The sequence below is a fragment of the Syngnathus typhle genome, linkage group LG22 (genome assembly GCF_033458585.1).
Source record: "Syngnathus typhle isolate RoL2023-S1 ecotype Sweden linkage group LG22, RoL_Styp_1.0, whole genome shotgun sequence".
Lineage (NCBI taxonomy): Eukaryota > Metazoa > Chordata > Actinopteri > Syngnathiformes > Syngnathidae > Syngnathus > Syngnathus typhle.
In genome coordinates this window covers 2,560,986-2,578,674 of record NC_083759.1, presented here as the reverse complement: position 1 = coordinate 2,578,674, position 17,689 = coordinate 2,560,986, and the positions used below count along the sequence as shown (strand labels likewise).

Genomic DNA, 17,689 nt, shown 5'->3' with positions numbered 1-17,689 from the left:
TTAACAGACTGACTGAAAACTGCTGGCTGAAAAAGATTTCGAGATATTCAATTCAAAATATTTCATGATAATGGTAGCGGGGCAGTGTTGCAGGGGTCACCATAAATAAAGCATTTGCAAATTTGATTAAATTGCACGTTTTGCCTTAACTTAAACACATTTAAAAATTGAAACAATATCTATCCAGTAAGAAAATATTTAAGTTTAAGGTATTTAGTGTAACTGTTCATTCTGCCATAATGTCGATGCAATTTATAGGATCATTTTCGTTTTCTTCAGTAAAGAAACAACAACGTTTTTTAATTGAAATAAAGCACCACGTATTTAACTTCTGATATACGTCGTAGTGGTCTGGTGGTTGTTCTTTAGCTGTAGTTAATACGATCAACCGCAGGTGGCTGGGGGGGCGCTATTGAGCATATATACACCACAAACAAGCACATAGGGGCCATCCAAACTTGGAACTAGCGTACCATTTTGAGTCGCTGCAACGAACCCAGATTTAATATGTACATCGTGCCAATTCAAAAATAGTCATTCGTATTCTTTTTATATTCAATAAATTCGTACTTTTGCCCTCTTTGCACTTCCTTGTTGTGGAGGGACGTCGCGGCGGTGCATTCTGGGATGCAGTGTCGCCAATGGTTGTTAGCTAATGCTAATTCGCGGAGCATCGCTACGATTATCTTTACACCTATGCACGTTGTAGGGTTAAGGTGTCTTTGATAATAACCGGACTGTACTGTTGCCATGGTGAGTGTTAAATCCGTCATCTATTAAACGCATTGCATGTTTAAATTGTGCAAATATAACTGATGCGTTTGGTTAGAGTCTCGGACTCAAATCTGCTCCGGCAAAATCCATTAAATATAACGTTTTCCGTTTTTGATGATGTATTTGTGCTTCTGCGTGACAGTTTGTTGTAGTTGTTGATGAATTGAGACGATCGAGCGGTGTTGCTCAAAGGATGTCCCCGTTGTGGTTAAATTGATGACGCCAGAATATTCAAATGCTAAAAGGTATACAATATTTGATACGATTAATGTTGTGCATTGCCCCACGAAAAAAAAAAAAAAAAGTTCAATTAATGGAATGAAGTCATGGATGTAATTGAAAGTTGAAAAGATTTCAATCATAGGGGGCTTTAAATTAAAACACGTATGCTAGATCATGATTTTAATATTGTCACAGCTAATCGGATCTTTCTTATCCTATTGTATTATTATCCCAAATAAATCCACTGATACAACAAAAAAGTATCGCTCTAGGACAACACAACAGAAGGAAATAAGGAAAAAGAAGTACTAACTTCCCATTTGCCATCTTTCTTGCTATACCTTTAAAACAATCTTTAATCAATATGCATCTTCTTCCTTTCCAGTCCACAAAAGCCGAGTGCAGAGTTTCTAGTTCTACCTCCAGGACGGACGACAAGAGCAGAGGCAAGGCTGCTTGAATCTAAAATAAATAAACTAAATCTAAAATAAATGTCCACCGCAACATGCTGACTACAGTGTTTTATTCATGCAGGTAGAGAAAAAAGGCGTAAACGCAGCCGTAGTAGATCTTCCTCATCGTCGTCTTCTTCCAGTTCGTCGTCAGAGTCGCTCTCGGCTTCGTCCAGTTCTTCATCGGGGTCGTCGCACTCATCCAGCAGCAGCCGGAGTAGTTCCACAAGCAGCGGTGAGTTGAATTGGAAACTTTGATTTGTTTCGCCATTTTAATAACCAAACACCAATTTCTTACCAGACTCCAGAAGTAAGTCCAAAAAGCAGTCAAAGAAACGGAAAAGGGACAAACCAAAAAAGGTATTTGTCTATTTTATTTTATTTTGTTCATGAATTGACAGTATCCTTTTCAAATTTGTGTCCTATCATTTTTCATGTCCAGCTGAAGGCAAAGAAAGAGAAGCGACAGAAACGGAAAAAGGAAAAGAAATCCAAAGGAGGGGAAGAAAACTCTGGGCCTGTTCAGATATCCAAGGTTGTTTACGCAAGATTTTGTTCAACTTTCTTTTGGATCCTGAAATTTTACCCAAATCCGAATATCCCGAAGTGGCTTGTGGTGACAAATGTCATTGTTTGTTCTTTTCTTCAGTACTTGAAGGAAAAGAAAAAAGGCAAGAAGTACAGCATGATTTCAGGAAAGAAGATCAAGATGAAAGTAAAGAAGTCAAAAAAGGACAAACAGGTCATTCCAATGTCTTTAGCAGCGAGTTTATTTTTTTAACTATTCGCTCTCGATCTCACGTATCTGTTTTTACCACAGCGGGACAAAAATCGAGCCGAACTTCTGGAGTTTTTGAACTCTACATTGTGATTTTTCCCGAGTGGACACCACCGCCGACCTCAGGAAACTACAAGTAGGCTGTCCAGGGGGAAGAAATGTAAATAAAGGTTGATGTTAATTGAACCAGGGCAGGGCGCACCTTGAAGCAGCGTACACGCATACCAATGTTTAACATTTGGCTCAATAATTTAAATGTGGCAAGAAATAAGTGTGTGCCTCCATTGACAATTGCAACATTCATACCTTAAAACAAAATGCTGATGTGTAAGCTGCACAAAAGAAGCGCACAACAACAAATATTTTTGAAATGAGAATTTATATTTATTACATTTTGGCATATAAAAACCATTCACATGCAGAAAAAAGCATTAATTGGAATGAGATTAATCTGAATATCTAGTGCATTAAACATTGTGTTATTTAAAAGTTAGGCAAGTTAGCGCTTTTCTCAAATGACGTCACGTTCGCGCATGAATATTCAGCAGAGCTCTCAGTCGGATAAACACAGGTGGAAAGGAGGGCGACATTCCAACACCATGTTATTGCCAAACTTCGTGTGGAACAACTCAAACGTTGGCTGACATGCAGTCAGCGAGAAGAAAGCCGTTTTGGTCGATAGGTAAGCTTTATTGTGTGATAACCCCTGCAAACCAACCTGGTGTTGCTAATTTTCTTTGTTAAAAAACTGTGAAAAGCCCCCATATTGTTTACATGTGACGTCACAAAGCGTAGCATGCTAACGCTGTTGCCACGCAACTCACCGAGACAACCACGTTTCACAATGTTTTACCAAGTCCAAGTCCTGCGTAGATATAACGACCAAAGGTTCTCAAAGTTGCTCGGGTGTGTCAAAAGTTACCCTGAGTGTCAACTATGCAACTATGATTTCTACTTCCAGTGTAGCTCTCGTGCGGTCTCTTCTTCGCAGCATTCGACGGAAGTTACGGAATAAAACGTACTCGTAGTGCGTACTTATATCGCCACCAAGTGGCGAACGTGAAACATACACCCTAACCAACCATTAAATCCAACGCAATAAAATATCTGACATGCTTTGATAATAATCCTCGGTTTGGATTGTCAGCAAGTTATCATTTCAGTTTGTTTTAGTGGTTTTAGTGTACCTAATAAAGTGGGCGTTGTGTTCAACGTGAATGAATATGTCAAACAAAATAGTCCGTTATTGTTTCGAACCAGTTGAACGCGTTCATGGACCAAAATGAAAATAAACCGATCAAATGTTTTCTCGCATTCTCTTGTAATATTTTATTAGCATTCATTCATTTGCAGCTTGTAAAGAGAAGGTAGAGAAGCAAAGCGTTCAGCTGGCTGACCTTGTGTGGGGGAGTGTTGTGCGTGGTCATTGTGTGCTGAGAAAGAGTGCAAAGAGTGACTCATCCTCAGAGTGATGGGGGCGGGACATTATTTCTTGCTTAGACATAAAAATACAGTGCACGGATAAAATAAACAAAAAGAAAAATCTGTCAAAAATAAGAACTGACATTTGACAATGTAAGACTTATTCAAGTTCAAGTCTGTGAGTCAAGTACGTTTTAGTCAGAAACGGACTTAAGTCCGACTCGAGTCAGGTCATGGGACTCAATTCTCCCATCGCCACATCATGGTCCTCCTGTCAGACAAGTTTACTACTGCTTGCTCCTAATCGGAAGTCCGGCATGCTCCAAACCCTCTCCTCCTTCTCTGTCCCTCTTTCCACATCTTCCGACACCGTCTTCAGGTCGCTCAAACGGGTTCCCTCAGACGAAATCAGGCCTGCCGTGCTCCCGAAGGGGTTGATCTTGATGCGGGACCTGAAGTTCACCAGCGACATACTCTTGGTGCGTTTATTGCTCCACTGGCGAGCAAGCCTTTGTGCCTCCTGCTCCTCCTTAAATTGCTCCACAGCCTCCAGAAGGACAGAGCGGAAGAGGATCGACACCTCCTGCACTTCCGGCTCGCTGGCTTGGATTGCGTCGCGGAACCTGCGGACAACCAAGACAGATCTGTCGTTTTGTTTCGATAAACCAAGGCAATCTCGTACCTGAGTATGACCAGTCCACAGCAAGATGGCGGCACCTTGGAGCAGAGGTCCTCCAGGCCCAGCCTTTCCCCCGTGCTAATGTTATAGGACGAGCGTGGCGCGCTGGCCAACCAGCTGTAATCCACTCCGGTCTTGAGGCGCCGGTACTCACTCTCCCTCTCTCTCTGCTGCCTCTCCGCCTCCTTCAGCTGCCAGCTCAGCTCGACCATTAGCGTGTCAGTGACCACGTCGGCCGGCTCCCTGCGGGGGATGCGCTGGTGAGGCTCGCTCCAGCTGAACCAGGAGGCCATGGTGCGGTCCTCCTCACTCGCCACAACACTCTCTAATAACTTAGAATCAAAATCATAGTCTGTTAATTCCGTCGTGCCAATCAAAATGCAAAATTTTATTTGTGAATGTAGATTTTTGTTGGGTGGGTGTACCTAATGAAGTGTCCTGTGAGATTGATTTTCTCCAAATTTGTGACAAATTTTGCTTGAGACCTTTACTCACTTGACTTTAATTATCATGCATCGTCTATTTGTCCTGAATTCAGTTCCTTCGTTTGTCCGCAAACACACACATATGCACACGCAAACACACACAGGTGGCCACATTGTTTTGTAACTGTCCTCTCTTTAATCCCCGAGTTAATCCGTTCACATAACGAGTCCAACTCAAAAACATTCCGCTTGTTAAGATTGGTTTAAGACATTCTATTTATACAATCAGTATTTTATTTGTTTTATTATTTTTACAAGACACATCCAGACATGAGAGAACAAGCACATGGAATATTTTTCATCTGATCTCACAATCAAAGGACATAAATGGAACGCAGCTCATTGAATGTTCTTTGGAATATCGTTAATTTGGTTCCAATGAGTTAATGCTCTAAAATCATAAAAGGCAATTGTTTCTTACCTCTTTATTTCCTTGTTTAGGACGTCATCGACAACTCCCCCCTAAAAAGACAAAATTGTGAGTGAAGCCGTCAGTCCGATGATATGAGAAACCTGGCTGACACGGTATGGATCATCTATCTTTCTCTCGCTCTCTCTCTTTCTCTCTCTCTTGCGCTCCATTATATTCACCTCTCTGAACCCCTCCTACTCCTCTTCCTCCCTGGAGGCTTCCATGGCCTGCCTTTACTTGTTGCGCTAGGTCGGGGGCTCCAGCATCTCCACCGGGAGCTTGAGGCACCTGATGAAGAAGTGCTTATGTCCCTTTATTTATTTATTTTTCTCTCCTGCAATTCTCTGTTACTATAGTGACCGGCTTAAGCCTATTTGTCCACAATAACCGCCATCAGCTGAGAGGGGGAGCGATGAAGAGGCAGATAAAAGGAAGAGAGATTTAAAAGGGGATGTGGTGCTTGATCAAACATGGGCACCAGGTCATACGTATGCAAATGAGCCTCCTGCAGATAATGAGTGTCCCTGACCCACAGCGGCCTGCCTGAGTTAGAAGATGCATCTAGTTTGACTGTGCAGCAACATCACGGTTTCGTTTCGTGTGTAGGTGTGAGCGTACGCACTGCAGTATGAACTATGAACTCTGCTGACTCACACGACACTTTACAGCAGTCTCCACAGAATTGAAATTTTATCCAAAACATATCGATGTAAATCTAATCTAAAAGAATCCTCCCGTTAATCATTCCCAAATGAGAGTTTATGTCCAAAGGTTGGAGGTAACAGATGGGAAGGTAAGCTGGTTCTCGGAAAGCCCACGTGACCCGGCCCTAATCTTTTAAAGTGATTCGCTCAGCCGCTAGTGTGCTCCACTTGGCCTTCCTTTCAAATAGCACAACTTGCATTTATAGAGGCTAACAGAATAGGAGGTATTGAGGTGTGTTATGATGATTGAAAACCAGAATTCTGCCAATATTTGTGTTTTGTCCGTCGTTGAGCAAGGAAAACAAAAAGATGTGGAGTAACACTTGGTTCTTTATTTGCAGGATCTTGGGGTGTTTAATGGCGGTCAGTACACATGGCACTTCAGCAGATGAAACAACAACGTCATAGTCCAGGTCAGAAGGTTTTATACTGTCCACTAAGAGGAACTAGGAAGGGAAGGAAAACCATCTCCTTGTAAGGTTCTGTTTTGCATCCATCACCTGAATGTTCTGTGTCTAATCAGTCCTCAAGTCCAACCATGCTGCAGCTCACGTCCCACAGCTTCTTTGCCGCTTGTCGGTCCGTCGCCTTCTCGAGCAGCTCCTCTTCCTCGCAGTTCGCGAAGCACTTCCCCGACACCCCTTCCACCTCCGGCGAACAAGCCAGATAGAGAGGCGTCTGCGCACCCTCTAGTGGACTCTTGAAGAATAGCAGAGAAGCCAAGTAGAAGAGCGGCTTCGCCAGCAGGGGAATGTGAACGTGCCTGCCCAGCCTGGTCCTCACGATGCCGGGCGTGAGCGCGTTGACCGTCACCCCAGAGCCCTCCAGCCTCTCCGCCAGTTCGAGGGTGAACAGCAGGTTGGCCAATTTACTCTGACTGTAGCAGAATGCTTTGTTGTATTTCGTCTCGCTGTTCAGGTCTTCAAAGTTGACTCGGCCGTACTTGTACAATTTGGAGGACACCACGACCACGCGGCTGGGGGCGGAACTCTTGAGGAGGTCGAGCAGTAGGTGAGTGAGCAGGAAGTGACCCAGGTGGTTGACGCCTAGCTGCATCTCAAAGCCATCCTCCGTCTTGGAGTAGGGACACTGGTAGACGCCCGCGTTGTTGACGAGGACATCCACCTTGGGCTCCTCCTAAAAGCTCAAGAACAATTGTGCGTTCAGGTGTCAGATTCGTTGGAGAAGCATTTCATTAAATTCATTTGTATTATTCGGAGGTGAGATCATTTGGATTCATTCTATGCTACCGATCAACACCATGGACAGTTCACCTAAACATTGCGCAACAACTCAGTGGAGACGTTAAAGCTCACCTCTTGAATCTCTTGACAAAATTTACGGACCGATCTGAGCGACGCAAGGTCCAACTGTTTGATGACCACCTCCCCGAGCTCTGAGCCCGAATGTCCCTGGATGTCCCGGGCCGCCTCGGTGGCGCTCTGCCGATCCCGGCAAGCCATGATGACGCGTGCCTGGAGCTTCAGTAGTTCCCCGGCTAGGGCTTTCCCGATGCCGCTGTTCGCTCCTGTCACGATGACAGTTTTCCCTCGCATCAAGCCCGCCGGGTACTGGAGAAGCTTGACTGAGTTCTGACGGGGGAACAAGCGGCGCATGACGAGCAGGACCCCGCCGCCGACGACGGCAGCGATCAAAACCGCAGTTGCCATTGACTCAACGAGGAGTGATCGGTTGCGAGCGTAGTGATATGTTAGGTAATTAGCCACCGGAAGTAAACAAACTCGGAGCTACATTAACCCGGATATGTTAGGTAATTAGCCACCGGAAGTAAACAAACTCGGAGCTACATTTACCCGGAAGTAAAAAGAACGGGTGTCGCTGTGCTGATAGTTACTACTTTTGTATCTTTCTAGACTCTAACTCGGGTAGTAATGTTATTTAACTAACAAAAAAGAACTTTACTCTTCAGTTTTGAGTGTTACTATCCCCAACTTACTAAGAAGCAGAAGTTCGAGTCGGAGTCTTCTGGCACCTGTGTGCGGTCCAGGTAAGCAATAATTCAGACTAATCCTTTTATCTCCACCCTTTTTGCGATATTTAGTGACTTTAATCACCCAACGAATTCTATGCTGTCAAAAAATATACCGTGCAGGGTCATGAGGTTGCCAAACAGAAACCGCCTCCAACCCATTATTAACAACTTAGCCAAACATTCGTGTAAGCACTGCAGAGGTGCAGTGAATAAAAAGTCATGAAATAGATAAGCCATTGCGCAAATGCCAAATTCAAAGAATAAATAGAACTCCTTTAAATATTAAAGGCCGTGAAATGTATAAATTGATCCTGGACAAAAAAAAAGTTATATTAAGAATCCGAACTTTTGTTATTGGACACTCCAAAGTGAAGAATTTCCTATTGTAATGCAAAGAAATATTTGGGCCACAGTGATCAAAATTAATGCACTACAAGATTTAAAGTTGTTAACTTACATCGAGCTGTCTTTATTTATTCTTTTCAAAAGCATTTTTTTCTCAGTAGAAACCAATTCTCAAAATGAATAATGTACAATTACCAGATTGAATTAGTATATTTACAAGGCGAGGTTAATGATTGATTTTTTAGAAGCAGTTTGTTGCCCACTGCAGTAGTTTGAGCAATTTTGAACACCTCAATATTTTGTCACACAAACAGTCTTTCTAGTTTGTGTTGATTGGAAGGTGTCTTTATTTGAAAATCTACATGTTAAAAGTAAAATTATACCACGCTTTTCTAATATGACTTGAAAAAGAAAAAAAGTGAATGTTGCTCATGGCTTTATTTGCTTTATTGGCACTTAGTTTTTGTCCCAGATGTCAGCTGTTTGCATGTGCTCACCTTCCCCCTGGTGGCACTTGTGTCATGAGAAGTAAGTGACATGTCACCTGAGCTCATCAAACATCTTAAGCTGCTTCCATGCAAGGCCTGTCAATGCCAATGCTTGTGTGCAACTAAATTAGTCACAGACAAACACTGACTGCTCAAATGTTTTAAACTGCTTTTCTGTCCATGGAATGCAAGTCTTTGTGTTGTTAAGAGCAAATTTGCGTCACTCATTCTAAGTTTCTCATGCTTCTCATGACTGCCAGTCACTTGAAGTCATGTGAGATGGAGGGTAACAATCAAAGACTTGTGTCCATGGCAGTGACCTAAGCGCAACGCTCACCTCCAGACTGAAAACTGCCTCTGAAAACCTAAGTGCCACTTTGCCCGCCTCCTAACTCTGCCCAAATTCAGCCTGACCAATCACAGCGCGACTCAAATTTGCATAACCACGCCCCTTTTGCAACAGCCAATCAGAAAGCAGTATGTATGCGCATTATGCGCATCTGACCAATCAGATCGCTTCGTTTTAAGAAAGCCACGCCCACTCGAACTCTAACCAATCACAAAACACCTCATTTGCATATCCACGCCCACATCTAAGCCAATCGCAGCCGTTTATTCTCATTGCTCCACCCACTTTTAGAGCCCTCAACCAATCCTGGAGCGGTATCCCAGTTTAGAACCGCCTCATTTAAAAAAAATTCTGAAAAATCCTGGCGGAAAAAAAAAATCCTGGAAAAAAAAAAAAACCCCAGGAAAATTTTTTAAAAATTTAGAAAAAAAGTTTAGGTTTTAGTAGAAGATATTTTTGAAGATTTTTTTTTTTATGATGTGTTTGAGAAAGAAGAGTTGATTTAAATGTTCTTTGTAATCAAACTTTATTTTTGCAGAGTAAACATTCAATCACAAGAGTTTCAAGTTGGATGGCAGTCTGCTTGTTGACGAGTGGTGAAGTGGTCGGCCAGCGGGACGAGTGGTAAAGTGGTCGGCCAGCAGGACGAGTGGTTAAGTGGTCGGCCAGCAGGACGAGTGGTGTCTGAACCCAAGACAAAGATCTGCAAGTCAAAAGTTAAGTCAACATTTTGTGCAGATAAAGCATGAACCTTACCAGAGCTAAAGAAGAGTTGTTCATGGCACCAAGTGTTGCAAGCTGCATGGCCAGTTCCTTGCTCACTGTCGGAAAGTAGGGGGGGGGGGAACAATATTGGAACAAAATTGTCATGATTGTGCAATGAGGAGCAGCTCACCTAAGTGCAAATGTGCCTCACTTCTCAGGTTGCCTTGGAGATGAGGACACAACAAGAAAACCCAAGTGTAGCTAGCATGCGGCTTTGCTCTGGCTTCTGTTGTGAGCAGGTACTAGATGACGCACCACACTGGACAGAAAAAGAATAGTCATTGAAATTTTTAAACATTCTGGCTGAAATTAATTGTACTTTATTTTCTTACCAGCAGAGGACTCTTTCAGCATGCCACAATTTGGCTTGAGCTACAGGTGCTTCTACTCCACCCGCAGGTGAATGAGCTCAGAGTGCCTGAGGTCAAACCATGGCTGGCTTTTCACTTTCTGGACCAGGATTTGCCACCCCTGCCTGTAAAGAGAAAGCCCATTGACACAACTCAATTTAAGTTTACTCCTTTTATTTTTAACTGTAGACTGGAACTTTCCGCTGAAGACTTCAGTCGTTTGTGCGCTTGTATCCCAGATGAGTAACAGCAGGCCGCGTTCCTGAAATGTTGCAAAGACTCCTGGACTGCCACGCCTGCACACAAACAAGGTAACAGATTTTGAACAAGTTGGTTTTTTTTGCACAACAATGAGAATTGAGGCAGCCTTTAGAACCTTTAGCATGGTTTTGGAGAATTTCTTGGCCCAGCAGGTGGAGGGTTCAACAGCACTTTTATTGGAAGCTGCACTGCACTGAGAAAGAAAAAAAAAAAGCACGTTAGTGTTAATGCAAAGTTTTGGGTAAATTCGGTCACCTGTTACCATGTTGGACAGGAAGTTGATCATAACGCCTCATTTCCTGATTGCCTGCACCAGCACCATCTGAAACAATGGGTTAAACACGCTTTGATTAGTAGTTAGTCATTAACAGTTTCAAACGTGGAGCTTTTACTTGTCCATGCTGCAGGAAGTTGGTCCTTTGGCGCCACCTGGCGGACAAAACCGGAAGACAATGCACACGCTGAAATAAATTGTTCAAACATTTGTACATGTAGGTGTGCACGTGTTTCACCAGAGAAGAGCGCAGGGCAGCACCGGACTTCTCTTCAAACGGAGCTCGCTGGCCTGAAAGACACGGTAACCTTTTAACTAATCTTGTCAACTTTGAGCTTTACCAGTTTGCTTTAGCAACGTGACATTTGGTGGACATGTTAAGCAATGTAGACCTGCACACGTCTCATGACGCCAGACCTTAAAGGACAGCAAGTCGGCCATTTTGAAACCTGCAGACAAAAAAAAAAAGAAAAGAAAAAAGTCATTTTATGAGGCAATCGTCCTTCCTTTTTTGCAGTAAATTCCTTTCTTCTGTTGCAGATGCAGGCCTGTGGACAGAAAGAGACAATTAGATGGAGTTGGTTTAAAGGACTTACGTGTGAATCCACTTTAATCGAACAGGAAGTCCATCATTTGAGGCTCATTTGGAAAAGTCGCACCTGTAGATAGAAAAAAAAATTATATTCTGTTGTGAATTCATGCAAACTGTCTTACCTTAAGCATACCGGCGTTTGATGCATCGTAGAGGAGGTTAACTGCCAACGCTAAAGCAACCGCTTTAGCTTGGATGCTAGCAAGGTGTAAGTACGTCCAAACTGCAACTTGACGCTGAAAGAGAGCAAAAGTAGTTAGTTTTCAAAAGGCTGAGAAATAGTGAACACTCACCTTGTCAAAGTTTTAAGCGCTGCATGCTTTGGAGAAGCGTGCGGAGGGAGCAGCAGGTGGACCAGCTTCAACGCGACGCTGTCAGAAGTGAGCAAGGGAACGATCGTCGCGTTTGTGACGTCTTATATAGGAATTTTGTGATGACGTCATTAACGAGCTAAAGGAGAAAAAAATAAAAGCTAGATCTTAATGGTGAAGCGAGAAGAAAATTGTAAAGTTTATATTTAGGGAATCGTCGGGGCGCGAACCATGGTCCCATTTGTCGCTGGCGATGACGTTAACCACTCGACTACAGCCTGTTGGATGCCGAACTCGGGTTTTATGTATTTGTAGATTGTTTTGAAAATCTTGTGTAAGTCTGTAACGACAATAAAGTGCAACAAAGCAAATGATTTTGATGTGTCTGGAATGGCCGAATGGATAATGACTTTACCTTGAAGACAGAAGATCTCGGGTTCGAATCTTAGTCGTCTTTCTGTTTAGTTGATAAATGCTAAACAGAGTGGGACTCGAACCCGAGCGGTCCGAATACCGTACGTTGTATTATACCATTCGGCCACAGCGCCATGAGCTATTCGCTTGTCAGTAGGGTTTATTACACCATATTTAGCATGAAGAGCGGTTGATGATTATTGGTGAAATACGGAATTGGTTAACTGTCCTGAATAGTGTAGTGGAGTTACACTCCACCTACCACACGGCAGAACCGCGTTCGAATCTTGGGCTCATCTACATTTATTCTCCAATATAATTGTGCAACGTGGGGCTCGAACCAGAGTCTCCCGCACATGGGGCAAAGTATTTTACCATTCGCCCAACTTGCCGCAGAAATTGAAAAAAATAATTCTGTATTCATTAGGCATTTACTCAAAGGTTTGTACATGTACAAACTATTTTCAAGTCAATTTAGATTTATTGTAGTTGAATAGATAAAGCTTTTGCCTTGCGTACATGAAATCCGGGTTCGAGTCCCACGCTGTGTTCTATTTAGAAGTGACACAGCGTGGGACTCGAACCTGCGGCTCACATACACCAGGCCAAATATTACACCACTCGGCCGTTTTGGCAGGAAATTCTCACCATTTGATTGCAGATTCATTCAGGAACGGAAGCTTTCCTTGGGTAAAAGGAAATGCAAGGGTGAACTGCTTGGGCATCCTTTGTGAAGTCAACTTCCACCGCTCCTGTACAAAAACCAAGACTTGTTGACCACACTCCAGCTCAGCTCAGTTTTTAGGTTTTGAACTAGGCTTTGGGTTTCCATGTGCAAGACATTAAAAGTGGAGCTGCTCCTTTGAGGCTATGATACTGTTCAGGACTCACTTGCTTTTCACTAATGCATTCAATGCAAATAATCTGTCTTTATCTAAAGTCGCTCTGGGAATTAACAGAGAATCAAGAGAGAGTGAGAGAGCAGCGCTTCCTGTTGCCTTGTCTCCAGTTGAGTAATACCTCCTTTTTTCTGTAGCAGTTTGCTTCATTTCCTCAGTGTCTCTCTCTGTGGCGGACGGCTGAAATGAGGATCTACAGGAATATGGGTCACGGAATGCATCACACCGATCCTTCTCGACTTTAAAAACTCAAGAGTGGAGTAGTTCCTAGATAATGTATTGTTTTCTGCGTGTACTGCTTCTTATTGCTACGAGTACGACCTCCGTTTCAGAAGGTAAGAACATCTTTTCTTTCTTGAGCTTCAAGCGACAATGCAGAAGTGCTGTCAAAATTCCATTCCGCAATGAAAGGCTCCCTCTTTTTGACTGTTTTAAAAATGGAGTTTCTTTAAAATATAAATCGTTCTTTCTGGAATAGCGGCTAACATTCTACCATGTGGACTAACACCCGCAGGGAAGAGTAAGAAACTATGCAATGTCGTACCCAAAGATCCATACATCCAAGTGGGATCTGATACTCAGATAGTGTGTGAGAGCTTCTGCGTGCACGGTAGCGTGTACTGGACGGTGGACGGAGTAGTCTTGGACGACAGCTGGATGAGCACCATCAACTCCACACATAGCATCGTGTCCCTGAGGAACGTCACGCGGCGCAAAGCCACGGTGCAGTGCCACCGCGACCATACCAGGGACGTACTCGGAGGCACCATCGTCAGGACATACTGTAAGAATCCATTTTATGCAATTTGAAGAAATAAAAGAGTATCGGTACTTAGTATCGGTGACTATTTGTATTGTTTGTATTCCTTCACCTTGACTAAAATATTGAGATTAATTAAAGTAATTTAAAAAATGGCCCCCAATATGCTTTTTTTTTAAGTCGAAGGAAGTCAGTGTTTAGGATCTTAGATTAAGATTTAGTTGTGGAATTCTGCACCGCCCTGACGTATGTGTAAGAACGGGATTTTTTTGTTTTTGGTCGATGTAGCAAAACCCAGCAAAGTGGTCTGCATCTGGCACTATAGAAACGGATCGTCGGGAGGCGTACCCGAGCTTTTCACGTGCACATGGGAGCAACTTGCCGAGGCCTCTGAGAAAATCAACTACACCGTACTGATGTGAGTTGAATATTTCATCATTTGAATATAAAATAATCATGCGTGATACTAAACGTGCGCTCCTTTTTTGAAGCTCTCGCTCAAACACTTCCCAATGGGAAATCTGCAGCAGCCAAAACTTACAAACATGCACGTCGGAAGATGTGCACCTGTCGGGTTACGTGACTCTGGTGGGCAACCACAGCGTGACAGTGAGAGCCAAAACCAAACATTGGGAGGTCTACTCCGACCCTTATGAATTTAACCCCCATCACATATGTGAGTCACATGAAGGTTATTTCAAAGTCAAACACATGACTGGATTTAATGTTGTGTTTCTTTAGTGCAAATTAGATGTCCCAAGTTGAATGTCCAGGCCTTGTATGGTCATCTACTGGCTAAGTGGACCACATCCACATCCTCAAATAAACACTACTGTCAAGTTAAATATAACCAGGTACCAGCAACGCAACCGACATGCCGATAGATTCCATTTATTTTAATATATATTAATCATTTTATTATTATTAAACTAAATTGATGTCATTACATTACTCTATTTTTGCTGAAAAAATATATTTTTTTTCCCTCAAGGAGGTGCTCAATAAAACTTTAGAACCCGGAGAAAAGGGAAATATGACCATCGAAAACGTAAAGTCCTGCACTTATTACAAAGTTTCAGTCCGCTGCGCTTGGGACAAAGCTCCGTGGAGCGAATGGAGCCAAGAGAAAACTGTTTTGAGCCAACTCAATAGTAAGTTGCATCGTTAAAAGTAAAAAAACAAAAAAGGCTCGTTTGATTGTGTTCAAATTGTCAACTTACCTTGGCAGAGAACGATGTCAAGCTGCGCCTGTGGAGGAAAATAAGAGAATCATACAAAAATGGCACAAGAACAATTGATGCCATGTGGACGGTACAGAAACTTTTCAAATCAATGTGATGAAGATATGATAAAAAAAAAAAAAAACATTTTCTCTTTGCAGGAGATCCCGTCAGCGTGCCAAGGCACATTTACATATTTTATCCAAGCGTCTGCCAACAAGGAACGCGGGATGCAAGTATGTGAGAAGTCAACGCGTGCTCTTCTTGTGAATCAAGAGGCACACAAAGTAGAGCTTAAAGTCTTTCGCAACGGGGCCTTGCTGGCAGAGGACTCGGTTTATGTTCCAGCTGCTGGAGAAAGTAAGTTTTTATGAAATCTAAATCCCCTACGCTAGCCACATGGATTAGATAGAAAAGACATATTGGAAAGATTAGTTGTTGGATTTATCATCTATTAAGTGTGGGGGTTTTTTGTTTTGTTTTTTAGCTGACCTCCCTCAAGTTGCAAACATGCAAACTTCAAGCCGCAAAGGTGTTATTTTGATCAGCTGGGACGCTCCTTCTCAGTTTGTCAGGGCTTACATGATCGACTGGACCCACGATGGGTGTCGCTACCACTGGAAGGAAATCAATTCCACCAGCACTCAACTGTCGGGTAGGCGAAGAAAAACCTTAATGATGTGGTTGGCCGTCTTCCGTCCACGAAAATGGCCCCACCATTAGTTTTATGTTTCACCGTCTGTAATGCTTTATCGACGGGCGCTTTAACAGGAAGAGTGACATCATTGTCAATTCCATATAATCATTCTGAAAGGTCCGGTTATCATCCCTTCCAGGTCTTCTGGCTAATAAGCCGTATAACGTCACCGTCACGCCGCTGTTTGGCGACAAGACGGGTCTCGGCACGCGGGCCTTGCGGATCTGCTCAACGGTCGCAGGTTTGAATCTATCGTTCGATAAGTCGAGGCAATGTTGAAAAGCTACCGTATGCTCCCGACAGCTGCCGCCAATTTCTCCACCATCAAGGTGAAGGTGAGTGACAAAAGCGCCCTTGTGAGTTGGGATATGCAGCGGAAGGATGTTTGCAGCGGGGTGATTGTCCACTACGTTGTTTCCTATGGAACGGGCCACGGAGCCAACCTCAGTAAGTTCAAGTTAGCCACTCGCGATTCATTTCTCGTAATATATACAAATGGATTTTGAATCATGTGTCCGTTTCCAGATGTCACAGTGAATGCTACAAAACGGGAGATTCTTTTGAAGGATTTGATTCCTTACTCCCAATACAGCGTGTGTGTCAAGGCCGTAGCACTAACGGGGGCTAGCGAAAGCAACGTCAGGCATTTTAATACCAAAAGATTTGGTAAGTAACTTTGGAATAGTTTCTCATGACCTCTAGTCTATTCGTCCTTTTTGTTTATTTGGTCGAAATGAACTTCCAAATGACTCACCAACAACAGAGGGAATGAGTGAGGAACCGGTGCCGATACTTCCTTTTTCAAATAGCACTTTGTCGTTACTTACAACAGCGCCGTCTGCTGGACCTGGTGGGTCATTGCACTGCTCGGCCCACATGCAAATGACTACACTAATACTCCCAACAAATACCAAATGAAATATGGTAAAGCAATAATACAAATGTGCTTGTCTTTGGACAGATCCGAGGTTCGTCACTCAACTTTGCGTTATCGGAAGCATCATTATAGTCCTTGTGTTATCTGCGGGGTTATGCTGCGCTATACAGTAAGTGTTTTTTATTGCTTGATAAGAACTTCAAAACAAGGCTTGTTGTATCGTATGAGGTAGGGATTGTGAATGGGCTACTTACCAAGGTGTTTCCTCTCGAGGTACAGGAAATTCCTGCAGGAGCCCCTTCCGAACCCAGGCCTCAGTTCCGTTGCGCTGTGGCCATCAGGAGGCCATCAAAAGGTGACTTTAGCTGAATAGAAAGACTGCAGTATTATGATGTATTGAATTGGCACTAATATATTCTTTATCCTCTGCGAAGAACAGCTAATATTAGTGCCATACTGAAGGGGGAAAGAGCAGCACAATGACGCAGTGACAAAAAGTCTTATTTTTATAAAAAAAAAAATAAAAATGGTTATTACTCTGTTTGATCAATTATGGCATGTTATTTTTTTTCCCCTAAAAAACAAACATTACAAAGGCCTGTTCTTCCTCAGGGTTTGTTCCTTTTTCGGCAATCCAACTATTCACCCGAAACCATCTGCACCCTTGATCCCAACCGAGAAGAAGACAGCGGCTCTGTTTTTACCGTAAAGCCTGACGCACACGACGAGAGGCCGTCTGAACCCGAGGAGACGGGGACTCAGTCTCCTTCTAGAGAATGCACGACGTTGCTCTCTGAAAGCAGCGGTCAATTAAGCTCGTACCGGAGCCAGGGTTCCGTCAAAAGCCCCACTCGTAGTACTGAGAAAGAATGTCAGACTCTGCTTTCAGACAAGCATGAGCAGCTGACAGCATCGCTAGCTATGTATGTTACTGTGGATATGTTTGAGCAAGACCAGGACGGGTGAGAAAAAATGGAAACATCCCATAATATACAGTCAAGCAACTACGGTATAATCTCATTATGTGTGTGCATGTTGAAATGCATCCCGAATTGATACAAATGTTGTACAGAAATAAATATCTTATGCATGAATGGATTGTTTTAAAACAAAAACAAGTTTTTTTTTTTTTTTTATCTGGATGGATTTAGGGTACATTCAATCCA

General features: G+C 43.1%; 4 protein-coding genes across 44 annotated transcripts; 2 read left to right on the top strand and 2 right to left on the bottom strand.

Moving 5' to 3' along the window:
* Positions 1-434: 434 nt before the first annotated feature.
* Positions 435-12,030, top strand: si:ch211-22i13.2 (uncharacterized protein LOC553945 homolog). Of its 39 annotated transcripts, none has more exons than XR_009711317.1 (14): positions 1,535-1,683; positions 1,750-1,808; positions 1,891-1,983; positions 2,098-2,190; positions 2,269-2,908; positions 4,028-4,587; positions 5,254-5,290; positions 6,270-6,341; positions 6,452-7,936; positions 9,642-10,107; positions 10,204-10,267; positions 10,408-10,529; positions 10,975-11,056; positions 11,294-12,030. XR_009711317.1 is itself a non-coding variant. In XM_061269527.1 (7 exons), the coding sequence occupies exons 1-7, from the start codon at positions 751-753 to the stop codon at positions 2,317-2,319; spliced, it is 513 nt and encodes a 170-aa protein (XP_061125511.1). In that variant the 5' UTR covers positions 435-750; the 3' UTR covers positions 2,320-3,129. The 39 variants fall into 39 exon arrangements, 1 of the variants encoding a protein (XP_061125511.1); XR_009711308.1 differs by adding an exon at positions 5,441-5,523 and having other exon boundaries at positions 6,270-7,936; XR_009711316.1 differs by having other exon boundaries at positions 4,028-4,621.
* On the bottom strand, positions 3,471-5,329 carry rd3 (retinal degeneration 3, GUCY2D regulator). The gene is made up of 3 exons (XM_061269530.1): positions 5,234-5,329; positions 4,331-4,652; positions 3,471-4,271 (listed from the first exon to the last, which is right to left on the bottom strand). The coding sequence occupies exons 2-3, from the start codon at positions 4,618-4,620 to the stop codon at positions 3,923-3,925; spliced, it is 639 nt and encodes a 212-aa protein (XP_061125514.1). The 5' UTR covers positions 4,621-4,652; positions 5,234-5,329; the 3' UTR covers positions 3,471-3,922.
* LOC133146152 (retinol dehydrogenase 14-like) lies at positions 6,241-7,598 on the bottom strand. Its single transcript, XM_061269526.1, has 2 exons — positions 7,245-7,598; positions 6,241-7,065 (listed from the first exon to the last, which is right to left on the bottom strand). The coding sequence occupies exons 1-2, from the start codon at positions 7,596-7,598 to the stop codon at positions 6,448-6,450; spliced, it is 972 nt and encodes a 323-aa protein (XP_061125510.1). The 3' UTR covers positions 6,241-6,447.
* A 1,132-nt stretch (positions 12,031-13,162) lies between the features above and the next one.
* On the top strand, positions 13,163-17,617 carry LOC133146151 (interleukin-6 receptor subunit beta-like). 3 transcript variants are annotated; one of them, XM_061269522.1, is made up of 15 exons: positions 13,163-13,304; positions 13,484-13,753; positions 14,018-14,147; positions 14,221-14,405; positions 14,471-14,583; positions 14,721-14,880; positions 14,958-15,040; positions 15,111-15,309; positions 15,437-15,604; positions 15,786-15,887; positions 15,950-16,093; positions 16,172-16,312; positions 16,608-16,692; positions 16,797-16,878; positions 17,136-17,617. In XM_061269522.1, the coding sequence occupies exons 1-15, from the start codon at positions 13,244-13,246 to the stop codon at positions 17,487-17,489; spliced, it is 2,277 nt and encodes a 758-aa protein (XP_061125506.1). In that variant the 5' UTR covers positions 13,163-13,243; the 3' UTR covers positions 17,490-17,617. The 3 variants fall into 3 exon arrangements, with proteins under 3 accessions (XP_061125506.1, XP_061125507.1, XP_061125509.1); XM_061269523.1 differs by lacking the exon at positions 17,136-17,617 and adding an exon at positions 16,963-17,073; XM_061269525.1 differs by lacking the exon at positions 17,136-17,617 and adding an exon at positions 16,958-17,073.
* Positions 17,618-17,689: the final 72 nt, after the last annotated feature.

Excerpts from the sequence above, each read along its gene's own strand:
- si:ch211-22i13.2 (XM_061269527.1), top strand. Across the intron at positions 1,443-1,530 it reads GACGGACGACAAGAGCAGAG|GTAGAGAAAAAAGGCGTAAA; the intron begins GCAAGGCTGCTT and ends TTATTCATGCAG. Across the intron at positions 1,984-2,097 it reads GGCCTGTTCAGATATCCAAG|TACTTGAAGGAAAAGAAAAA; the intron begins GTTGTTTACGCA and ends TCTTTTCTTCAG.
- LOC133146151 (XM_061269522.1), top strand. The coding sequence starts at position 13,244 with ATGTATTGTTTTCTGCGTGTACTGCTTCTTATTGCTACGAGTACGACC. Across the intron at positions 15,310-15,436 it reads TGTTCCAGCTGCTGGAGAAA|CTGACCTCCCTCAAGTTGCA; the intron begins GTAAGTTTTTAT and ends TTTGTTTTTTAG. Across the intron at positions 16,693-16,796 it reads GGGTTATGCTGCGCTATACA|GTACAGGAAATTCCTGCAGG; the intron begins GTAAGTGTTTTT and ends TTTCCTCTCGAG.
- LOC133146152 (XM_061269526.1), bottom strand. The coding sequence starts at position 7,598 with ATGGCAACTGCGGTTTTGATCGCTGCCGTCGTCGGCGGCGGGGTCCTG. Across the intron at positions 7,066-7,244 it reads TTTGTCAAGAGATTCAAGAG|GAGGAGCCCAAGGTGGATGT; the intron begins GTGAGCTTTAAC and ends TTGAGCTTTTAG.
- rd3 (XM_061269530.1), bottom strand. The coding sequence starts at position 4,620 with ATGGCCTCCTGGTTCAGCTGGAGCGAGCCTCACCAGCGCATCCCCCGC. Across the intron at positions 4,272-4,330 it reads TGTGGACTGGTCATACTCAG|GTTCCGCGACGCAATCCAAG; the intron begins GTACGAGATTGC and ends GGTTGTCCGCAG.